This window comes from Physcomitrium patens, chromosome 16 (assembly GCF_059467195.1).
Source record: "Physcomitrium patens ecotype Gransden chromosome 16, ASM5946719v1, whole genome shotgun sequence".
Taxonomy (NCBI): domain Eukaryota; kingdom Viridiplantae; phylum Streptophyta; class Bryopsida; order Funariales; family Funariaceae; genus Physcomitrium; species Physcomitrium patens.
The window spans coordinates 10,326,029-10,349,812 of record NC_143425.1 but is presented as its reverse complement, the minus strand read 5'-3'; the positions used below and the strand labels follow the sequence as shown (position 1 = coordinate 10,349,812).

The following is a 23,784-nucleotide window of genomic DNA, read 5'->3' as shown; positions in this document are numbered from 1 at the left end:
CAAGCATTCATTGAATTGTTAAAATTCCTATTTCGCATACAACTATACTGAAAAGATTCGTTGTTTTTATACAATATCAAATGCCCACTGCTACTACCCCCGATGAAAAGTAAAATGTCAGAGGAACTGAAAATGAAAAGAGAATGGATTCTCGCTCTGTACATCCCGAACGTCAGGTTGCATCGCATCCTTGAAACCCATCAAACCACAAACGCGCGACCCCACTGAGACCTAACGTGTACGTATACCAACTGATAGAATCAAATGTTGGAAAGACAGGGGCCCCGCCTATTCGCACCAGAATCTCCAGCTCATCCGAACTGGGTGAGTCTGTGGTCGGAGCTCCTCATCTTCTGCTGCATCATACTGGTTTATCTGTGTTGCCAGAACTTCAATGTTCAAATTGGGATGTCCTCTAATTGTGGTGGGTAAAAGCCCCTCCGCTGTATGGACTTATCGTCTGTGGGGGGTCTCAGAAGTTGTGTTCTCTGACTGAGACATTGACGTAAGTTGAGGTATAGAGTGTGGTAGGAGAGGAAGGACGGGAGCTAGTAGTGGCCCACGGTTTGTGTACCTGCAATTACTAGGTTGCAATTCTGTAATCTGTGCGAGTACAATTTTTGGGAAAATTGGTGGACTGTTTCTTGGTGGATTATGAAACTTTTTCCTGTACACGATTGGAATAATGGATTTTTGTTAGAAATTGGTGTGTGTGTGTGTGTGCGCGTGTGTGTCTGTTGTTCTAGTGATCAGTAGTGTGTGTGTATGGGTGTTTGGGAATTTTAGGGAGGTTAGGGATGTTTACAATGCGCACATGGAGGTGTATTCTGTTTGTGGGTTCGGCTTAATCTTGTTTCGCAATGCAAGTGGGTAAAAATGTTTCATTATTTAAGTAGTTCTAGAATTCAGTTGAGGATTTGAAGTAGTGAGAGCATCTTGTCACACCGGGATGAATAGGCCATCAGGTAGTCTCAGGCAAGCAGTAGCACAAAGCTCATTGGTGGTTGCGGAAGGAGTGAGTGCTTTGCAATTAGTTTCTTAGGTTGCGATTTACACATGCATGTTGTTGCAGGAGGCCGAGCTTCCAGAGTCGTAACAAGGCCATATTTCTTGAGCGCCATTTGATTTGAATCTTGGTGTCGTAATTGGAACATTCTTATCCTATCGCACGCTGCAGTCTAAAGAATGGCTCTCTCGGCATCAATCGTACTGGGTGATGGATTAACTCAAGTACTTCTTGGCGCACAAGTGGGAAATAAGGGCAATTTTAGGAGCGGAAATAGGGCGGTCAGGACAGGATTTCGATGTGAAGTGAAGAGTAATGTGGAAGTCGATGAGAAGATGTGCAGTGTGAGCGGACAAAAGTGTGTGATGCCTCAGTCTGCAAGGAGAAATTGTGGTGGACCTGCGGAGGCTGCCCGGTGCGCTCTCAACGATGCAATGTTGATGTGTACTGTTGCGCAGAACATCGATGAACGGGCTCGTAATGATTTTTTGATGTTGTTAAGGTGCGTTTTGCCAAGGATCGTTGATCATGTTACTGTCCCTGTTGTTGCACATTCACCCCGTATTCTCTATAATGATAACAACTGGGAAACCAATTCTATCTTTAAGAAAGTTGAATTGCCATGGAATTAATCTTGGAGACAAGTGTTTCTTGAAGAGGGAGTCCACTTCGAAGGATGGATAAATGCTAGAGTCACAGAATTCGAATCAATAATGTCCATCTTTAGTCAGGATTGTCGTTGATTGCAGTGCTTTGTAGATCTCATGCTGATAGATCTTTGGATTACGACGGTTGCCAACTTGAAGAGGGCACAGCACAACTTGCTGAGCACTTCAGATTTGTAGTGATAGTCATCAACTATATCTAAAGCATTGTTGGACGTTGTCGAATCATTTAGTGGGATTGACATTTTTTTTTGTTGCAACATATGCAGAGAAATATTGCGTCTTGACATGAGAGCTCGTGAGGGTGTTGCTCTTCTAGGTTCAGGGTTTTTGAAACTTGATGGTAATTTGATAAATTTTTCGCAGAATTAACTGATTCTGAATTTTTGTGCTATGAGATGTTGGGTTACGTGCAACAGTGTGTGCTTTGGTTTGGTTTGTGCAGAATGTATCTTTTCAATGTGCTCCAGGTTAGTTGCTTGTCCTGGAGGGACGGTAACTGAATTAAATCAATGATGTTACATGTACAGCCCGTGCTCGAGAAGACGTGGAGAAGCTGGATACTCAAGCACGCAAGGATATGATGCGTTTTCGTCATATTGCTTTGGTCAGTTTCTGGAAACTTCTATTTATTTGGATAAGAGAATACTGTTACAAGAACCGCGAAATTATTTTACGTCGACTTTGTAATTATTTTGCAGATCGACATAGTATTTTTTTTTCTCCATTTCAGTGAAAGAGACAATGTTACATGTGTTCATTTTCATGAAGCACGGCTAACAATTATAAGGGGTTGTTCTTTGTCGATCAGGGGTTGACGGAGACTGCTTCTATGGAGCTGAGTAGTGCTGCAGAGGAACATTGGAACGATGGAGCTCTGGATGTAAGGCTCTCTTTTTATGTAACCGAACCTGCAAATTCCTTTTTTTATTTTTTATTTATTATTATTATTATTATTATTATTATAGGTAGATCATAATGTCTGCTACTACGTCCTAATTGTTTCTTGCGAACTCTGCTATGCTCGATGCGATGTCTTTTGCTATTGCAGGCCGATTTGCGTCTGGCAGACTTGCGAGCTCGTCGTCGAGCTATGGAAGATCTATATGCCGCATTGCAGGCTGTGAAGAGTGTTCACGATGCCCTGGTCAGGACGTTGAAAATTAGGTCAGTAGTGCAATTTGGTGATGTCTCTATGTACATAAACTATCGATTTCTCAACGAGCTTACGGATCTATTATGTTTGTAAGTTTGAGTTGATATGAGTTGGGAAAGTTTCAGTTTGCAGTCATTCAAATAGGTGATATTTTCTTGTCTTCAATTGAATGTGCAGGTCAATTAAGAATTCACATCTAGATGTTGGAAATGATGGAGTGAAAGCGGGTGCAATAGAATACAATGAAGGGTTTTCAAGTTATCTGCAAAACAGGGATCCAATGTTAGATCGCTCAACACCAATTCAGGTTGGACAGCTTTTCAAACTGGACCTACCTTAAGCAGTAAGTCTACAATAGTCTTAGATTCAGCTTGGTAGATTTAAACAGGGAAAGTTAGGTCTGAATCAGAAAAGACTCGATTGGAGGTTGTCATGACTTGCATTTTGAATTTTGTATTTCATTTTGCATTTTGAACCTTCATTATTTGAATAAATGTGTCACCGAACATAATGTCATGAAATTTGGTATGCGCAAAGAAACTCGCTCGGGACTGTTTTTTGCTTGATTTTGAAGTTTTAACTGGTGCAATAAATGTTTTTGAGAGACACGAGTGGGTTATCTGCAGGATGCATACTGGAAGATGGCGTCAGCACTAGCTGAGGCAGAGGGCATGGAGTGTACTGATCCAGATGAGGTGTGTGATTAACTAGTCCATTCTTCTTCAATCCCTTAAAGGTTATTAGTCAAGCGTAAGTACTCCAATTAGGCAAGTTTTAATTCTAGGATTCGGAATGCGTTTGTAGAGCAATATGTGAAGATTAGTTTCGTGTAAATACAGCTAGAGTTCATCGTGGCTGCATTGCTGGACATGGAGGAGGTCGACGGCGGAGGTGGTGCGTTGTTAGTGACCGAAAGTGCGAGCTCCCCTGATGTAGCCACTCGGTAAGTTTACCTATCATCTGCCTTCCAAAATGAATACTCCAAGCCTTTCTCCTACTCTTCCTAGTTCATCAACGAATCTTCCAAGCCATGCTCTAAATCAAAACTATGGATGAGATTGGTGAAATGCCTTGACTGAGGTTGGTGTATCTTACAACTTATACATTTGAAACCATATTAACGAAGGATCGTTAGATTTTGGAAACACGAGAAATAATAAGTTCATTTACATAATTCATTGTGAATTTTGGAGCCATCTGCTACATGAGTAATGACCATTTCTGGTTCCCCATCCTTAAATTTTGAACAATTATTTGTGGGGTGTGCAGCCTCGCATTGGCAGATGCACTATCTGATGCACCATCATTATGGACGCTTGGGAACGCAGGCATGGGCGCCCTCCAGGTATAATTCGTCTTCATCTTTGAAATCGTCTCTTTGAAGGTTATGCACAAGAGCACAGATATTATGCTGATTATCCCTTGCACGAGTCGAAGTGGCTCATGCACAAATAATTAGTTGTGTTCTTTTGATATCTTATGTCATTTTCCAGCATAAATTATTCATGCTATCTGATGAACTCTTAAATTCAATGCCTTCTGCAGAGGTTATCGATGGACTCCAATCCAGCAGTGGCAGCAGCTGCTAGTAAGGCTATCAATGAACTCAAGTCACAGTGGAGACAACAAGACCAACTAATTTTCCCCTACAGGCAGATAGATGATGCATCAGAAAACGAATAGAAAGTTACAAGTCACCTTTGATTCTTTGGCAACACACGCAGTCAGGTCTTAATCACAAATTGTGATATACCGGAACCAATTGGTCCCACGTACGTAGATTGTAGCAAAAACATGTACATTAGTGGCGAAGGTTGGTGCCCTCGGAAGTGGCTTTTAAGCTATTTGCTAAAGCCCTCAATGTTGAGCTGCAAATCGTCTGTGTATACGTGATGGGAGATGCTAAATACAAGTTCGTGTTTAGATGCATTTGGATGAGATATCTTTCTGATGGTCAACTTGGAATCTGCTCATTAATCTCTGTTTCTTATATTTGACTATGATCTCAAATCCTACGTAACCAATCTGTCCGACTTCTATACATATCTTTATTCAGCGCAAGTATCCTATTGCTATCAGCGCTAGTCCTCCGGATGAGTTTAATGAATTAAATGACTTTCTTGAATAGTTCTAATGTGGCTCTAGTCCATTCTCATGTATGGCTTCAGGTTGCAGTTGATATTCTTATCATGAGTAGAGCCTGTGTAGGTGAGTGCCTAGTCGACTGTCCAGGTAGTGAGTTGAAGAGGCGACTCAGAACGTTTCAAACCAGACCCTCTTTTTGCATCAAGAGAGGAATCCACACAGGTCACCAAAAAGTTGTGATATTCTTTTCGCTTGGGCATAACGCTGTGTCAACAACTTGAGATACCACTTCACTAGTGATTTTGATATTTTCAAGGCAAATTGGGTTTTTGCAATTTTTTGCCTAAAAGTCATTAATATGCATGTAATGAAGATAGATTCATCTACGTTCGTACTTCAAGTATACTATTTTTAAGAAGTAGAAGAATTAGATGTGTCAGCAATTCAATAAGCATCAAGTGTGAACTTTAAAGGCATAAACTCTTAGTGTTTATATTCTTATAAAGGATGTTGAACGTTGCATGCTGCTTAAAAAATCACATTAATGAAGAAAACATGAAGGATGTGTTTGTTTGAAAGCATCAAAATATATCTGTTATTACGTTTGCATATTCAATAGTATATTTGATAGTATATGTTTAAAACCCATAATAGATGATATAGCTATACTATTGAATATATATATATATATATATATATATACAAATGAGTCAATTATTTACATTTAATAAAATGGCTTCACAATTAATCATATATATATATATATATATATATATGTGGAACATAAATTTGAAAGTTTGAAAAATAATGTGTATATATATATATATATACATATAATTTTATTCCAATTAAAATTTTTATATCTAAGAATATTATAAAGATTAAAGTTTATAAAAAAATGTACAATAATAAAATTCATAAGTAAATTGTATAGTGTATTTTTGAATTGGTTCTTATAATGTATTTTTTACAACCATACTATGTTCAAATTTTGGTCTTTGAAAACAAGTCCTACTTCATTCCATATCTTGATTAATATAATAATGTTGAAATTATATTGAAGTATGGTCCAAAGTCAAGTGAATTTAGAATTGATCATAGAAAAATTTAAAATATTTCAATAAATTTGTATTAAATATCAATAATATTATATTTTTTTATCTTTAGGAGGCTATAATTCCAAGTAGTATTGTACCATAAATTAATATAATATATAAAATTAGCTTAGAACTATAAAATATAATAGTTTCTAAATATATATTTTAATTATTAATTAAAATATTTTAAAGAGGATAATTATTATGGACATATATATTTATATTAATAATTATCTAGATTAGAAGAGTTAAATAGAAGTAAATAGAAGAAAGTAAATTTAATAATATCTTGTGGAGAAGCTTCTTAGAAGCTTTATAGATGCAGATTTGATTTTCCAAGTATTAATAGGTGATTGATAGGTTAAAAACTTTGCTAATAAATTGGCCATGTGTTACACATGTTGTCGACTTGCTTTATAAGTTGGCCATGTGGCACATGTGTTGAAAACTTACCTTACAAGTTAAACATGTGTAAGATATTCTTTAAAATGTTGCCATGTAACTCCCTAATTAAATAATACACATAGAGACAAGAGTGAGGCGTTACTCTTGTCAACACCTTTTTTATTCTTAATCTTGTTTTAAGAAGTCTTTAGTCTTTATGTATTTAAAAATAGCCATTTTAGTTTATATCTTAAATATATCTTTGATTTGTCTACTTTCTTTCTTTGAGTGTCACAAAAATATATTGTTTCTATAGAATTTTGTTATAATTCATGTCTTTGATAGTTTGATAAGAGTGTTGATTTGATACTCTTGTTTTATTCTATAAATTAGTAGATTATTTTATTTTTTATATTTCTCATCTATTGTTAATTGAATATCTTCTTAATTAAAAAAGATAAAATTATGATATTATAAGTGTGATCTTGTTAATTTATTAAAAATAAGAACTTGAAGGAAGAAAAATAAAATAAATTATAGATTATATCAAAGATAACAAAATCAAAAAAAATATGTGTATTCTATAATAAATAAGAATAGTTAATGTCCAAGATAAGGAGACTAGAGACTCTTGAAATTAAACTAGAGACAAGAAAGACATTAACAAGAATAAAGAAGGCATCACTTTTACCTCTATATATACTATCTAACTAGAAAGATACATGGCAACATTCTATAGGTCATTTGACAAGTATCTAATTTGTAAGATATGTATTTAACTTACACCACAAGTGGCAAACATGTACAATTTGTGGCCAACTTGTTGAATAAGTTTTCAACCTATTATTCATCTTCAAATACTTGTAAAGTCAAATCTACATCAATGAAGTTTTTAAGAAGTTTATCACAAAGATATTCTTAAATTATTTTAATTTTATATTTTTTTACTTAATTCATCTTATCTTCTTAATTATTAATATTGATATTGATGCTTGTGACAAAGAATCCTTCAAACATATTATGAATACAATTAAGTACATCAAATATGAAAAAATGATCTTGTATCTACTCAAGTACAAACTTCAAAAGTACTTTACTTAACAACAAATAATTTTTGGCTTTAAAAATTAATTCTAAACTTAAAGGCTTAAAGTTTTGAAGAAATTCCTTTCAAGCATTTACTTATAGATTATCTAGTCTAAAAAAATTGCTCTAATATTTGAAAGAGAAATATAGAATTATATTAAGGTAAGACAAATTATTTAATATAATCCTTATGAACATTGAAATATGATGTGGAAATTTACACTTTAAAACATTTCTAAACTACCAAAAGAAATATAACTTTGATTAAACTTAGATACAACTTAGCTACCAAAAGAAGTATTAGGATTCACAAAAAAATAAAATGCAAATCTATCTAAACACCAAATTTCTCCACATGAGACTTATCATCCACACAACCAAATCAAACAACATGGGTAGGATCAAGTAACATTGTACCATTTATATCACTTACATGGTTGTCCTAAAAAAGTAGAGTATAAATAGTTGTGTTTTACTTGTGAATTAATGTAACATGTATACTCCAATTGTGTTAAAAATAAAATAAAATAAAATAAAATAGATCAAATCTAAAATCAATTTTTATCTTGACATCCAAGAAGTGTTGGGGGGTCCACAAGCCCTAATTAAATCGTCCAGTGGCGCTCCTGTTAAGTGGGGGCGTCGACCAGGCACTGTCGGTATGCATCAGGGAGGAAGATTTCGTCAATGCAACCCCCTTCTCATGGACAATCCAGATCAGTCTTGTGACACTGCCCCAGTTACTCCAAATATTTCTTCATACCTTGATCTCAATCCGTGGGAAACCTTTCTTGCCAAATTGGTTTTAGAGTTGGAGAGTTTAGTTCACCATCCCCATAATCTCTCCGAACAATTCGTCTACTACATTCGACTGGTTTGCCACTACTATGGTTGCACGTCTGAGGCTTCTAGTGGGGTGGTGAACTACTGAGGCAGTGAACGACGGCAACGAGGAGCTCAACAGCATCACTAACGCCCTAATAACATCGAGATCCTGCCAGTTCACGTTGCCTTCCCGCCTTGTGGACTATAATCCACCATTCTATTTTCATTTGATGTGATAGTAGTATGCCATTTTGAGCGAGAATGGTGGAGAGGTTCTGCGCCGTGCACAGATGTACCGATTTTTACAGGTCTAAAGTTGGATTATTGATTAGATAACTCATTAATTATTAATTGATGTCTTCAAGCAGTCTCCACACAATAATTTCATTAAATAATCAGGTTTTAGAACAGTTGTTTTTTGTCCAAGCTTCTATTATCGGAGCCTTGTATGGTGGATGAACCAAGATCCTGTGATATCCCCAATCACTCGCCAGCATGCTGCTCTATTATAGCCTCAGATGATCCCTATTCATCTAGGAAATATATGTACCGCATTCAACAGAACGCAGCAGACAACAGAAACTTTACTATCGTGACGCATTGGGTCTCATCTACTCGACAAACCAATTCGAAAGCAGCTTTCCAGTCGATAAACCCCACTTGCCAATATCCTGCTCACACCTGTCTTTTGCTGATTCTTCCTAGATTTGAGATTTCATAGATGTCCAGTCCAGCCTACTTTCGATCCTGCATGTCGTAGGATCCCCTCGTGCCATCATGAGTAAGATAGCTACTTGAGGTTATACGCAGCTAGAGTGGATTACTAAGTTGTGTGTCTTAAGTCTTCGAGTCCCAGTCTTTCTTCCCTGCCGTGGATTCTGCGTGCCGTTATTGTGCCGACAAGTTCCCGCAGTGTTTGTCTCCCAAGTCGGCCACTGACCCTGTTGATGGTGCATAATGGTATCACGAGGAGCACGTCATCATCGGGGTGAATGCCCGCAACCGACACTCGCCAACTGAAAAGCACGATGACTTTGACTTGCGGCGCTTGCAACAAATCTTCGCGACGGAGTCCTCTTCCTTCTGGGATAATTCTAATGGAACCTTCGATTGCAATATTGATCAAACAAGCCTATCGATGATCGCCTGAGAGCCATTCCTGTTGAAGGCGGGACTAATAAGATGGACATGTTCCACAAAGTCAGAGGAGTTTCGAGGTTAAAAGGTGGAATTTAATTACGTTTGTGAAAGAGTCGGTAAGACAAAATTCGACGTTGTGCTCCTACCTGCTTTGGTCATCCAGAGGCCAGGTTTAGGATTTAGGTTGAGATCACGAGAGCGCCGCCGGTGGATTGAACCCAACTCATCCGCCCTTCCCAGCTTTTCATGCAGACCTAGATGGTGCACTCAGTTCTCTCTACACCTTCCCACCTATTTCCACTCTTCCACCACATCCCTTCGCCACCTAGGCACACTCCACTAAGTGTCCCCTTCCCTTGTCATTTAATTAATACAAGTTCTTGAAGCAGGCTTAGACATTAAGGCTGAAACTAGTTAACACATGAGATCGCATCTGAGGTCATCACCAGAGCATAATTTGTTACTAGGTGATGTGCCAAACCCCAAGCAAGGGGCTTTGTGTCGCAACTTTACTACAAAGGAAACACAGTATTGAGAATTTTCTTTCTTCAATATTCATGTCCTTAACAATTTGACAAGAGTGCCAACTTATTATTTTTGTCTTATTTTAGAAGTGAATGGATTATACTTTCTTAATCAAGATAATCCTAAAATAATTGAATTAGACAAAGATTTTATTACATTAAATATTACTATGCTATTATGATCTTTAATTGCTACATCTAAAGGAACAGTTTCATACATAACATCTTCAAAAGATAGCAAATGATCATCTATGACTTCTACATGTATAGACTTAGTTTTTTTGACTAACAATATCTCTTGTTTTTTGACAAAAACTTCGTCTATAAAATAGGTTGAGGCTCTTGAATCTAACAAAGCTACAACTTTGTGATTTTTTGGTCCTAAACAAACTTCTATTATAAAACAAGATGAAGGATCTAAGGAGAGAATAAGACCTTTACTAGAAGTTATGCAAGATTTCAGTCACATAGTCCTTATTATAGGTGGAGAAACTCATTTCTAGATACCTCATCTTCTTTGGCAACCATGCTTTTCATTCTGTGATTGCATTATTTCTTTGTATAATCTTGAGTAGTGTATTTAGCTTCTCCACAATATAAGCATAAGCCTTCTTGATATCATTGAGTCTTTTTCTGCTCTGTGAAGGATTTAAAATATATGATATCAATTTGTATTGGTTCTGGTCTTGATGAATAAGTTTTTGAAAACTTAAGAGTTGCCATTATTATTTGATTTGTTCCTCTCTAGCCAAAACTTTCTTCTTGACATCTTTCAAATAATTGATTGTTATATGCAATGGCTTGAGCAATAAATCATTTCAAAGATTCAGCCTTAAGCATTGCCAGTAACAAATCTTTGACATTATCTTTCAATCCATATCAAAATTGAATGATAAGGACTTTGTTATTCCAATCCATGTTACAAGCAAGATTTTGGAATTCAATAACATATATGGTAGCTGACTGTGATCCTTGTCATAAAGATAAGAACTTAGTCTTTACTATTCTTTTTTGATCACTTTCTCCAAATATGATTGTAAATACTTCTAGGAATGAATTCAAATTATAAATGAGTTGTGAATCTTTTTCTAAAAAAGATGCAAACAAGAGAGAACACTTTTTGATAAAAGTGCACATATGAATCCGACTTGAGTAAATCCATTGAGATATTAGAAAGAATACAATCTTAGATAGAGCTTGATCTATTGTAAAAATCCTCAAAATTTTGATCTTATTCCATCAAACTTCTCAAGCATAACAATCCTTGTCCCCATCATACTTATAGATGCAAAACTCCCTAGATTTGGTTGTGAGGTAGTTCTACTTGCTTCTTTCAACTATACAACTTCTTGTCATAGACTTTGAACTTCTTCCATAAATATAGGCATAGTAACTCCATGATTCATGTTTAAAATACGTGAAATTTCTATTCTTAAAAAGTTGACAAGTTCATGAAGATTTATAATAGTTGCAAATCTATTATCACTTTCGTCGAGTGTAACATCCATAATCTTTCCTTCAATAGACAATTCAAATAAATTCAAAAAGTTAAATTAAAGGAAGATAATCGATAATTTCTAATAAAAATTTCCACAAAAAAAAGATAATTCAATCTTTTTAGGAAAAAGATCAATATTAAAAAATAAGATTTTTTGTTTAAAGGTGGGTAGTCCACAACCTTCAAAACACAACAATAGAAGTCTATATTCATTGTGTATGACAAAAACTTAAAGATGTAAGATTATATGCAAAGTTAAAAAAGTGTATATTCTACACTACTCAAGTTAACTTCTTAAGATATATCATTTCCAATGAAGGACTAAAGATGGATCCAAAGAAGATCCAAACTATCATAGATTAGAAGATTTCAAGAACAATAAAAGACATGTAATACTTTTTGGGCTTTGTCAATCATTATCAAATCTTCATCAAGAATTTTTCTCAAGTTGTAGTTTCACTTATATGTTTGACTTATAAAGACAAACTTGAGTGGAATAAAGAAGCCAAAGCATCGTTTGATGCTTTAAAAAAAGAGTTTATTTTTGCATTAATCTTACATCATGTTGACTTCTCTAAGTCATTTTTTATGGAAATAGATGCATTAGATTTTGCTTTGGGTGTAGTATTATCATAAATTGGAACAGATAACAAAATCTATCTAATAGTTTTCTATTCCAAAAAAATTTCAACAATTGAGATTAATTATGAGATCTACAAAAAAATGCTCTTTACAATTATGGATTCATTTTAAGAATGGCATCATTATTTAGAAGGTGCCTCAAGTCCTATCACTGTATATATAAATCACAAGAACCTCAAGTATTTTAGGTCAAGATATATTTTAAATTATTGCTAAGTTCATTGAAGCATGTCTTTATGAAGATTTGATTTCAAATTTACTTATCAACTTAGAAAAAAATAAGATTTGTCATACTCCTTTTCTAGACATTTTTATTTTATACTAAAAGAAAAAGATGCATCTTTTGATCAATAAAGAACAATTTTCTTGAAGCCAAAATATTTTCACATTCAAGCAATAAAATCAATATTAACTATTGATTCAATCTTTGTCAAGGAAATTCAATCAAGTATGTCCTCTGATCTTCTTGTCCATGATATTAAGAATAATTCTTTTAAATCTCATGATACTTCCAAGTTTGAGTTGAATAAAAATCTATTATATTTTTAGGAATGATTATATATTTCAAAAGGTAGGGCACAATTACATGTTCTTCAAAGTTGTCATGACTTTTTAGCAACCAGAGATTTTAGATACAATAAGTCTTTGGAGCTAATATCAAGAGATTTTTGGTGGCTTCAAATATAGAAGGCAGATAAAGACTTTGTATAATTATGTGATATTTGTTCAAGATCCAAAACTCTTCGCCATTGATCTTATAGACTTCTTGAACTATTATCTATTTCAAAACAACCATAGTCTTCTATTTCTATTAATTTTATCATAGATCTTTCAATCTAAGGTTTATATGATTCTATATTTGTAGTAGTAGATTATTTTACTAAGATGGCACATTTTGTATCATATATAAAATCTATTACAGGTGAAGAAATAGCTAAGCTTTTTCTTAATAACATCTATGGCTATCATGGATTGCCTAAAGATATTATATCAAATAAGAGGATTCAATTTGTATTAAGATTTTGGAGAAACTTTTTTAAGATTTTAAAGGTGGATATAAATCTCTCTTCAACTTTTCATCTTCAAACTAATGGATAAATAGAATGGGTGAATAAAATTTTGGAGAAATACTTGAAGTATACCATCAACTATCATTCAAATGATTGAACAACGCTTTTACTATTGGCAAAGTTTGCATACAATAATTTGATATATTTTTCTACTCAATAAACACATTTCTTTGCCAACTATGGTTATCATCAATAACTTGATACTTTTTACTTTTCAAAAATTGATAAACTTGTAGCAAAAAATTTGTCAAATCATTTGTCACAACTACATGCAACAATGAAGGCATAATTAAAGAGAGCTCAAGAACAAAAAAAAAAATTAATGCAAATTCTTATTGCAAGGAAAAATCATAATTCAATGCAGGTGACAAGGTATGTTTACTTTGTTGCAATATCAAGACTACTCATCTTTGTAAGAAGTTGGACTGTCATACAATTGAACCTTTTTGTATTAGTGAACAAGACAATATTGTTTCTTATTAATTATATCTATTGAAGTCTTTGAAAATCTACCCTATATTTTAAGTGCCCCTTTTTGAGTCATAAAAGACAATGAATATCTTAGGAAGAAGACAAATGCTACTTCTTCCTATAGAAGTGGATAATAATCAAGAATTTGAAGTAAAAAAAGTCTTAGATTCAAGGTGGTGCCAAAATAGATTGAAATATCTTGTTTATTGGTGTGGATATGATGTTAATAAATACACATGGGATCCGACAAAGAATCTTACAAATGTAGCAAAGAAAGTTGAAGCTTTTCATCAATGGCACCTATCAAAATCAAGATGGAAAATAGTAAATCTTTTCTATAAAAGAAACAAGATCAAAAGAAGATAATATTCTATTTTTTTTTTATCTTCTTTTGTAGCTTTTGTATATTTAAGGAGATGGATAACCAATAATGAGTAGATTTAATTTAAGAGCTTTCATTTGTGGACTTATCAAATAAGATGTTAAGATTGCCACAACCTTCAAGATGATAAAATCGAGATGAAGTTCCTCAAGAATAATATGTCTTTTCTCAAATAGATGGCAAGATACAATGTATTTTATATCTTAATCTTGGAAGAGACTCTTGATATTTTATGATTTTATTAGAGGTAGAGACAATTCTTGACAATGTTTCAAATATTTTATTTGAAAGAAGGTGCGAAGGCCTCAAAAAAAACCAAATAATAGGATGGTCTTTTTGTCCTAACATGGAATACTATCGATAGCTAAGAAGGCCTATCAACCATCTTCAAAGAAAACAAAGATTAGAGTATGTCACAAATATAATTTGTCGTATCTTGGATTTCTTCAAGATATAAAGATTGCTCTTCATGGAACTTGTTTCTAGAAGAGAGGATAATGTCACAAACATATTTAGATACTCTAATAAATACCTATATGATTAAGTAAGAGTAAGTAAAAATAAATAAAAATAGGTTAATTTCATAGAACCTTCTAGACAAGCTTCCTAGAAGCTTCATAGATGTTGCTTTAATTTTACATATATTTATAGTTGTTTAGTAGATTAAAAAATTATTTAATAAGTTAACCAAGTATTTATAACTTATAAAACAAGCTAATTATGTGGCGCACGTATAAAAAACTTGTCTTATAAGTGAAGATATATGTCTTGTAAAGTCAATATATTTTGGAGATCCTATAGGATATTGCCATGTAGCTTCTAATTAAGAATATATATGGATGTAAGAGTGAAGCCTTCTTCACTTTTGTCAATACCTTTCTAGTCCTTAGTCTTATTTTAAGTCTTTATAGTCTTCTTATTTTTAGCAATAGCCATTCTAGTTCAATAACATATCATCTTTGAGTGACTTTTTAATTCTTTTCAGAGACACAAGAGTATATTGAAGATTTTCTTTCTTCCAAATTCATATCCTTGACAAACTAAGGCCTTGTGGCCTCTCTAAAAAATCCTTATATACTACTTGTAAGCTTTAGTGATGCTCAAATTGTTAATCTCTTAGGGAAGTTATCTTTGAAATAAAATATATTTATTTTATTTTATTTATTTTATTTTTATCTATAAATTATCTTAATTAATTTTTAATAATTTGATTATTAGTATTTTTTATTTCATTAAAAAGAAAAAAAGAATACATATTCAAGAATATAATTTTAAAATTTTAGCTCTTATTTTTATTAAAAAATAATCCAAAGAATAAATTATGACTATTTTGTAATATATAATTATTTGATTTCAATTCTTTTATTTATTTCTTATTTATTTCTTTATTTCTTGTTATTTTTTTTTCTAATTTATATTAATAATTACAAGAAACTTCTTAAAGATAAGAACTCAAAGAATTTAAGTAAACAAGTGAGATGTATGTTATTTCAAAGATAAATTCTTTAACATTATTTTCAAAGATATCTTATTTCAAAGATATTTTACTTCAAAGACGACAAAAAAAATGAAAAGTTATGTATATTCAAAAAAAAGAGAATAGGCTATTAATAAAAACCAAAGACTAAAGACTTCCTAAAATAATTTTAAAAATAAAAAAATGTGTTGTTAGGATTGAAGAAGACTTTATTTTTTTTTATTTATCTATATTGTCTAATTAAAAAATTATGTAACAATGTTTTATTAATCATCTAATATATGTCCAACTTGTGGAACATGTGTCAAATTTGTAAGATAAGTTTCTAATATATGGACCATATAACCAACTTGTATACTAAATGATCAACATATATAATATGTAGCCAACTTATGAAAAAAAAATTCAGTCTATCAATCACCTTTTAATACTTAAAAAATCAAATCTACATCTATAAAGCTTCTAAGAAGCTTCTCCATAAGATATTATTAAATTTATTTATTTTTACTTATTTCTACTTAATTCTTTTAATCTAGGTGATTATTTATTATTAATATTTGTCATAGATACAAATATTTATTCTAATATTTATCTATATAATTAAGTAGAAGTAGATAAAAGTAGATTTATTTCATAATATCTTCTAGAGAAGCTTCACAGACATTGCTTTGATTTTACATATATTAATAGTTGATTGGTAGATTAGAAACTTGATCAACAAGTTAACTACATACCTCATGTATTGATAGCTTACAAAAGAATCTAACTATGTGACATACATATAGAAAAATTGCTTTGCTAGTTAAAATATGTATCTTATAAAATCAATATGTTTTAGAAGTCTTATAGAACATTGCCATATAGCTCTTAATTAGATAGTATGTATGGAGACAAGAGTGAAGCCTTCTTTACTTTTATGAATGCCTTCTTAGTCCTCAATCTTATTTTAAAACTTTCTAGTCTTCTTGTCTTTGGCAATAGCCTTTCTAGTTTAATATATTATCATATTTGAGTGATTTTTTAATCTTTTTAAGTAACAAAAGAGTGTATTGAAGATTTCTTATTTTGAAATTCATGTCCTAGAAAATTTGATAAGAATGCTAATTCATTATTCTTGTCTTGTTTTAAAAGTGAGTAGATTATCCCACTTTTATTGTTGTATTTTGAAGATTATAGACTATCTACCTTTAAATAAGTAATTTAATTTTCTAATACTAATTTTTTCTTCAAAAAAAGAAAATTATCTCTCTTAGTAAAAAATTTCATTTGACATTAGAGATTATAGATTATCCTTGTCTAATTTGACTTATGGATTTTTTAAAATTATTTGAAATAAAAAAAAATAGATGCAATACTTAGTAGAAGCAAGAATAGATTTGTAACTTTTGTAGATCTTCACAAGCTTGTCAACACTCTTAGGGTAGAAATTTCATGCATTATTAGTACCAACTATAGAAACACTAATCCTATGCCTATGGAAGAAGTCCAAAGTCTATATCAAAAAATTGTGCACTTGAAGGAAGCAAGTAGATTTATATTACAATCAAATCCATAAAATTTTACTTCTACAAGTATAACAAGGATAAGGATTAACATACCCAAGAAGTTTGATGAAACAGAATCAAAATTTCAATGATTTTTGCAATAAATTAATCTCCATCTAAGCTTACAACCCTTCCAATATCCTAATGGATTTACTCAAGTTGGGTTTATAAACACACTTCTATCTTGAAGTGCTCTCTTTCTTCGTTTGGACCTTTGATAGAAAATGATTCATGATTCTTTTATGATTTGAATTCATTCCTAGAAGTATTCATGGCCACATTTGGAAAAAATGATAAAAAAAAGTAACAAAGATTGAAAACTTATTTTTATAAAAAAAATCACACTTAGCCACCATATATGGTACAAAATTCTAAAACCTTGCTTATAATGTAGATTGAAAGGACAAAGCCTTCATTAACCAATTTTGATATGGATTGAAGGATAATGTCAAAAATTTATTATTGACAATGCTAAAAGCAAAATCTTTGAAATAATTTATAACACAAGCTATTATATGTAACAATTGATTATTTTAAAATCATTAAGAATAAAGTTTTGGCTGGAGAAGAAAAAATCAAGTAATGATGATATCTTCCAAATTTTCAAAAACTTATTCATCAATGCTGAAACTAATGCATATTGATACAATATGTTTTAAATTCATCATGGAGCATGAAAAGACTTAACATTATCAAAAAAATTTGTACTTATATTATAGAGAAATTAAGCATATTACTCAATATTATTTATAGAAGTAATGTAATCACAAAATGAGGAGCATAATTACCAAAGAAGATAATTTATCAAACAATAAGTTTTTTGAGCTATAATAAGGACTATATAGTTGGAATCATGTGCGATATCTAGCAAAGGTCTTATTATCTCTTCAAATCTCTCACCTCATTTTTCAATTAATGTATGTTTAGGACCTAAAAATCACAAAATCTTTATATTATTAGATTTAGTACCTCAGCTTTTTTTTATAAAAAAAGACTTTGTCAAAAAATGAAAAATACCTTTATTCAAGAAAATTAAATTTGTGTATATAAAATTATTGGTTTTACTAGTAGAAAATAGGAAGACTAGTAGCTAGTATAATCCTTGTAAGAATAGAAGTGCATAAGTTCTATATGGATTGTAGCACCTTAAAGGTAGTTAAGAAGATAAGACTAAAGCTTCGTGGCCTCTCTTAGAAACCCATATATATGCTACTTATGAGCCTTGGTGAGGCTCGAACTCTTGATTTCTTAAACAAGTTATGCTTGAAGTAAAAATTATTTACTTAATTTTTTATTTATTTATATATTATTTTAAAAATCTACATAACTTATTCATAGTAATTTAGATTTATATATTTCTTATACTATCAAAAAGATTAAAAAAACAAATTTTTTAATTTTACTTTTATTTTTTATGAGATGAAAACTCAATAAATAGACTATGATTATTTTTGTAGTGTAAAATTGCTTAATTGTACTTATTCCACTTGTTTTTTGTTTTGCTTCTTTTATTCTTATTCTTACTACTTCAACTTCACACCACCCATTACAAAGAATTCATAATTGACACCATGTTGTAATTGAGTTGAGAAGTGAATTTTATACTCACAATTATAATAGCATAATAATATTTAATGAGATAAAATCTTCTTTCAATATGGTTATTTTAGGATTATTATGGTTGAAAAATATAATCTTCATATAGATTAGATTTTGTTTAACCTTAATTTTTTTAGTAGTTTAATCCAAAATTTTATTAATTAAATAAAAATATATAAGTCTAATATATTCAAATCTTTATTGATAGATGTGAGAGCTTCAATGTATGCCACAAAAGAAGAATCATCTTTTGCTATATATGCTATAATTATTTTTTATGGTGAAAAGATATCAAGTGGTATTCTTAACAAGTATCAAGATTTTTAAGATATTTTTGAAAAGAAGAATGCATATATTCTTTTAAAGTATTGACCTTATGATTATTCAATTGATCTATAAGAAAAAACTCAACCACTATTTAGACCAATCTACAACTTATTGCAGAATGAATTAATTATATTAAAAAAATACATTGATAAAAATTTGGCTAAAAGCTTCATGTACCATTCAAAATTTCCAGTAAAAGCTCCTATCTTATTTGTAAAGAAAAAAGATGGACTTCTGTAGATGTGCATAAATTATTGAGGACTTAACAAGATCACTATTAAGAATAGATATTTTTTATATATGATTTTTAGACTTCTTGACCAATTCAATGAAGCAAAGATCTATACAAAAATAAATTTATAAGAACCATTCAATCTAATGTGTATGAAAGGAAGAGATGAATGAAAAGCTACTTTTTAAACTAGATATGGATATTTCAAATATAATGTCATGCCTTTTGGACTCACAAATATACCAATTACTTTTCAATATCTTAAAAATTATATTTTTGTAAATTTCTTGATGATTTTGTTGTTTATTATTTAAATGACATTCTAATCTATTCTAAAAAAATAAAATAAAATAAAAAAATAAAAATTTTATCATGTATTATAAAAACTTAAAGATGTAAGATTATATGCCAAGATAGAAGAGTATGTATTCTATATTACTTAAGTTGACTTCCTAAAATACATCATTTTCAACAAAAGGCTAATGATGGATTTCAAGAAAGTTTTGACTATCATAGATTAGAAGATTTTAAGAATAATAAGAGATGTGTAATATTTTTTAGACTTTGTCAATTATTATTAAATCTTTATGAAGAATTTTTTAAAGTTGCAGCCCCTCTTACATGTTTGAATTGTAAAAATAAATTTAAATGGAATAAAGAAGTTGAAGCATCGTTTGATGCTTTAAAAAAGAATTTATTTTTATATTAATCTTATATTACATCGACTTTTCTAAGATATTTTTCATAGAAATAGATACATCAAACTTTGCTATGATTGTTGTTTTATCATAAATGGGAGAAGATGTTAAGCTCCATCAAGTAGCTTTTCATTCTAAAAAATTTTCAGCAATTGAGATTAACTATAAAATAAACAAATTGTTGGATATTCTTTCTAGATGTTTTTATCTTGCACCAAAAAAAAGATGCAACTTTTGATCAGCAAAAAAATAATCTTATTGAAGTTATAGCATTTTTACCTTTAAATAATAAAATCAGCATTGATTATTGATTCAATCTTTTTCAAAGAAGTTCAATTGAGTATGTCCTCTGATCTTCTTATTCATGATATTAAGAATAATTCTTCTAAGTCTCATGATACTTCTAAATTCAAGTTCAAGATAAATTTATTTTATTTGAAGGAATGATCATATGTTCCAAAAGACAAAGCATAATTACATTGTTTTGTTGTCATTCAGCTATTATGTGAAAATAGTATACATAAATATTTAATATATAATTTTATTATACAATGTGGTAAGAGCCACATTATTAGATTTTAATAAATAAAAAAATATGATTAGATTACTACTTCGAAGTGATTAATTTATTGAGGTTGATTTTATATTGATAATAATTTTTATATATTTAGAGCCACTTTTATAAAAAATTGGTGATTCTTTAAATCTTATTTTATTTCTTTTATTTGGTGGTTAGGAAATATATTATATAAATCTTATAAATAGGATTAGAGATGGATTTTGATAACAAAAAGAACAATTAAGGCATCCATATGGATGAATGGAGTTGGATGATAAAAATCTTCATTGCTATTAGCCAAAAGGCATGTTGAATGGACTTTAAGGAGTCTGTTTAAGGCCTTATTAGGGATTAGAATTATTCTTTGAAAGAATTAAAACTTATGAGATTAAGATTAGAAATTTTAGCTTTTTAGCTATGATTTTGATACAAATTTTAGGTGATTTGGAGTTTTTATGAGAAAGATATAGGTGCTCAAAGTTAAGATGTTGATTTTGTATCTATTGTCACGCTTTTGGATATAATGCATGCTTACAAATTACAATAAAGGATTGGTAATTGGAATTAAAGAGAGCACTTTTTTGGCTATATTTTTTATATATTTTTTGATGAATTTTAAGCTAAGATGAAGGAGTTATAGGAAATTGAAGTCAGCCCTTGCAATCCAAAGAAAGTAAGTGATCTAATTTACTAGTGGTTGTATTTTGAGCCATATCCTCAACAATTTAACAAGAATTTGGTTAATTTTTTTAAATATATATTATTATATTAATAAGATTTATATAAAATTTTTATAGCATTTGGAATTTGGATTTTTGAGATATGCAAAAAATAGTATTTAGATGCTTATAAATTAAGGTTTAATGCACTTGCTAGGATTTTTAAGATCTCAAATGATTTGTAGTAGATTTATAGTATATTTTATTTTTTAATAAATATCAAGGATAAATTCTACATTATCTAGAAATTTGAAAAAAATCAAATAGTTGAATCAAGAAATATGAATTTTTAAAGTTTAGGGAGAAAAAATCCTTTGCAAGAGAAAAATATTTTTGAAGGAATTTTGCTACAATTTGGACATTTTATGCAAAATAAAGAGGTTTTGAAGAGCCAAGACTTTATATATATATATATATATATATATATATATATATATATTAAGGATACAGATATGAAGTTATGACAAAAGTATGATAAAAAGATGGATATTTGAAAGAAGATTATGAATTTTCTTTAAGCTTATGGGAAATCAAACTTATCGGCATATAATTAGTTATGATTTAATATAGTCAAGGATGTTTGGATATTTTTAAATACTTTAAAAAGCCTTATATATAAAATATATAAAGTTATTTAAATATAAAAGGATTTTATTAATAGAATATCTTTTAATATTATTTATTTTTTTGACCTCTATAATAAGAATATATCACTTATTGAAACTTGTCTAATAAGTTAAAACTAAATTCTCTACAACTAGCTATCTAGTGTATTCTTAGATAGAAAATTATGCCACATGACATCGTGTTCTTCAAGTTCAACATGACTTTTTAAGAGTTGTACATTTTAGATACAATAAAATTTTGGAGCTAATATCAAAAGATTTTTAGTAGGCTCAAATGTAGAAGGCAATCAAAGACTTTGTAGGATTATTAGATATTTTTTCAAGATTTAAAACTCATCGTCATTGATCTTAAAGACTTCTTTAGCCATCACTTCTTCTAAAATGACCATAGTCTTTTGTTTCTATAGATTTCATGAAAAATCTTCTAATTACAAGTTTATGTGATTCTATATTTATAATAGTAGATTATTTTGTCAAGATGGCATATTTTGTACCATGTACAAAATCTATCACATGTGAAGAAATGGCTACGCTTTTTCTTGACAACATCTATTGCTATTATAGATTGCTTAAAGATATTATATTGAATAGAAGAACTCAACTTGTATTTAGATTTTAAAGAACCCTTTTCAAGCTATTAAAGGTAGATATAAATCTCTCTTTGGCTTTTCATCATCAAATTAAAAGACAAATGAATAAAATAATCAAGTTCTAAAGTAATATTTAAGATGTACCATCAATTATCAACAAGATGATTAGATAATTCTTTTACCATTGGCAAAGTTTATATACAATAAATCAATACATCTTTTTATTCAATAAACACTTTTCTTTACCAATTATGGTTATCAACTATAACTTAATACTTTTGATCTTTAAAAGTTAATAATCTTACAGTAGAAGATTTGGCAAATTATTTTTTAGAGCTACAAACAACAATAAAGGGATAATTAAATAAAGTTCAAGAATGAAAAAAGATCAATGTAGATGCCTATTGCAAGGAATAACTATAATTTGACGTGGATGATAAGGTACACTTATTTAATTGTATTATCAAGACTATTCATCTTTATAACAAAATGAATTATTGTAAGCTTGGACCTTTTCTTATGAGTAAACAAGTCAATCCTGTTGCTTATTGATTACATCTATCAATGAAACAAGACTATATTTTTTAAGGTCTAAAACCTTAATAATTTCATAATAATAAATATCTTCACATAATATAAGTCCAAGCACGATATCATATAAATATCCTATTTATGCCATATTACAACTAATCCTCTTATATTAGTATGAAACATCCTTATTTTACTCTTAATGGTATTTTTAAATGATTTCTAATAATAAATAAAATTTTGTGCAAGTTCTCACATTGCATCTTGGATGAAATAACTTTTCCAAAGAACTTTTTATTGAAATTGTAAATATTTATTATCACGGTAAAAGTAGTGATGCTTCAAAATATTATCCGCTTCATATTCTTGTATCACAAACATATACTTTTATCCAAATAATTATTTATATAATTAGGAAGAAATAAGTAAATATAGATTAATTTTATATAGTCTTTTAGAAAAGCTTTTTTAAAGCTTTATAGACTTGGTTTTGACTTTAAATGTATTTATAGGATTAAAACTTAGCCAACAAGTTAACCATGGCTTGGTACCTTGTGGTATAAGTTAACTCCTTGTAATAGCTTGTGGAACAAGTTAAATATGTGGTGCATATATAGATAACTTGCCTTACAAATTAAGACATGTCGCTAGTAAAGTCAATACTTTTTGGAGGTTCTATAGGATATCACCACGTAGCTCCTAGTTAAGAGTATATATGGAGGCAAGATTGAAGCCTTCTTCAGTCTTATCAACACCTTTCTAATCCTTAGTGTTGTTTCAAGACTTTCTAGTCTTCTTATTTTTTGGCAATAGCCATTCTAATTTAATATTACATCATCTTTTGGGTGACTTTT

At 30.3% G+C, this 23,784-nt stretch overlaps 1 protein-coding gene across 4 annotated transcripts; it reads left to right on the top strand.

Annotated features, from left to right (window-relative positions):
• Positions 1-283: 283 nt before the first annotated feature.
• LOC112293854 (senescence-associated protein AAF, chloroplastic) lies at positions 284-4,767 on the top strand. Of its 4 annotated transcripts, none has more exons than XM_024543776.3 (11): positions 284-424; positions 1,073-1,508; positions 1,941-2,014; positions 2,202-2,278; positions 2,483-2,554; positions 2,723-2,838; positions 3,005-3,134; positions 3,454-3,522; positions 3,667-3,770; positions 4,097-4,172; positions 4,373-4,767. In XM_024543776.3, the coding sequence occupies exons 2-11, from the start codon at positions 1,186-1,188 to the stop codon at positions 4,508-4,510; spliced, it is 1,179 nt and encodes a 392-aa protein (XP_024399544.1). In that variant the 5' UTR covers positions 284-424; positions 1,073-1,185; the 3' UTR covers positions 4,511-4,767. The 4 variants fall into 4 exon arrangements, with proteins under 4 accessions (XP_024399544.1, XP_073395725.1, XP_024399541.1 ...); XM_073539624.2 differs by having other exon boundaries at positions 309-324; XM_024543773.3 differs by having other exon boundaries at positions 375-505.
• Positions 4,768-23,784: the final 19,017 nt, after the last annotated feature.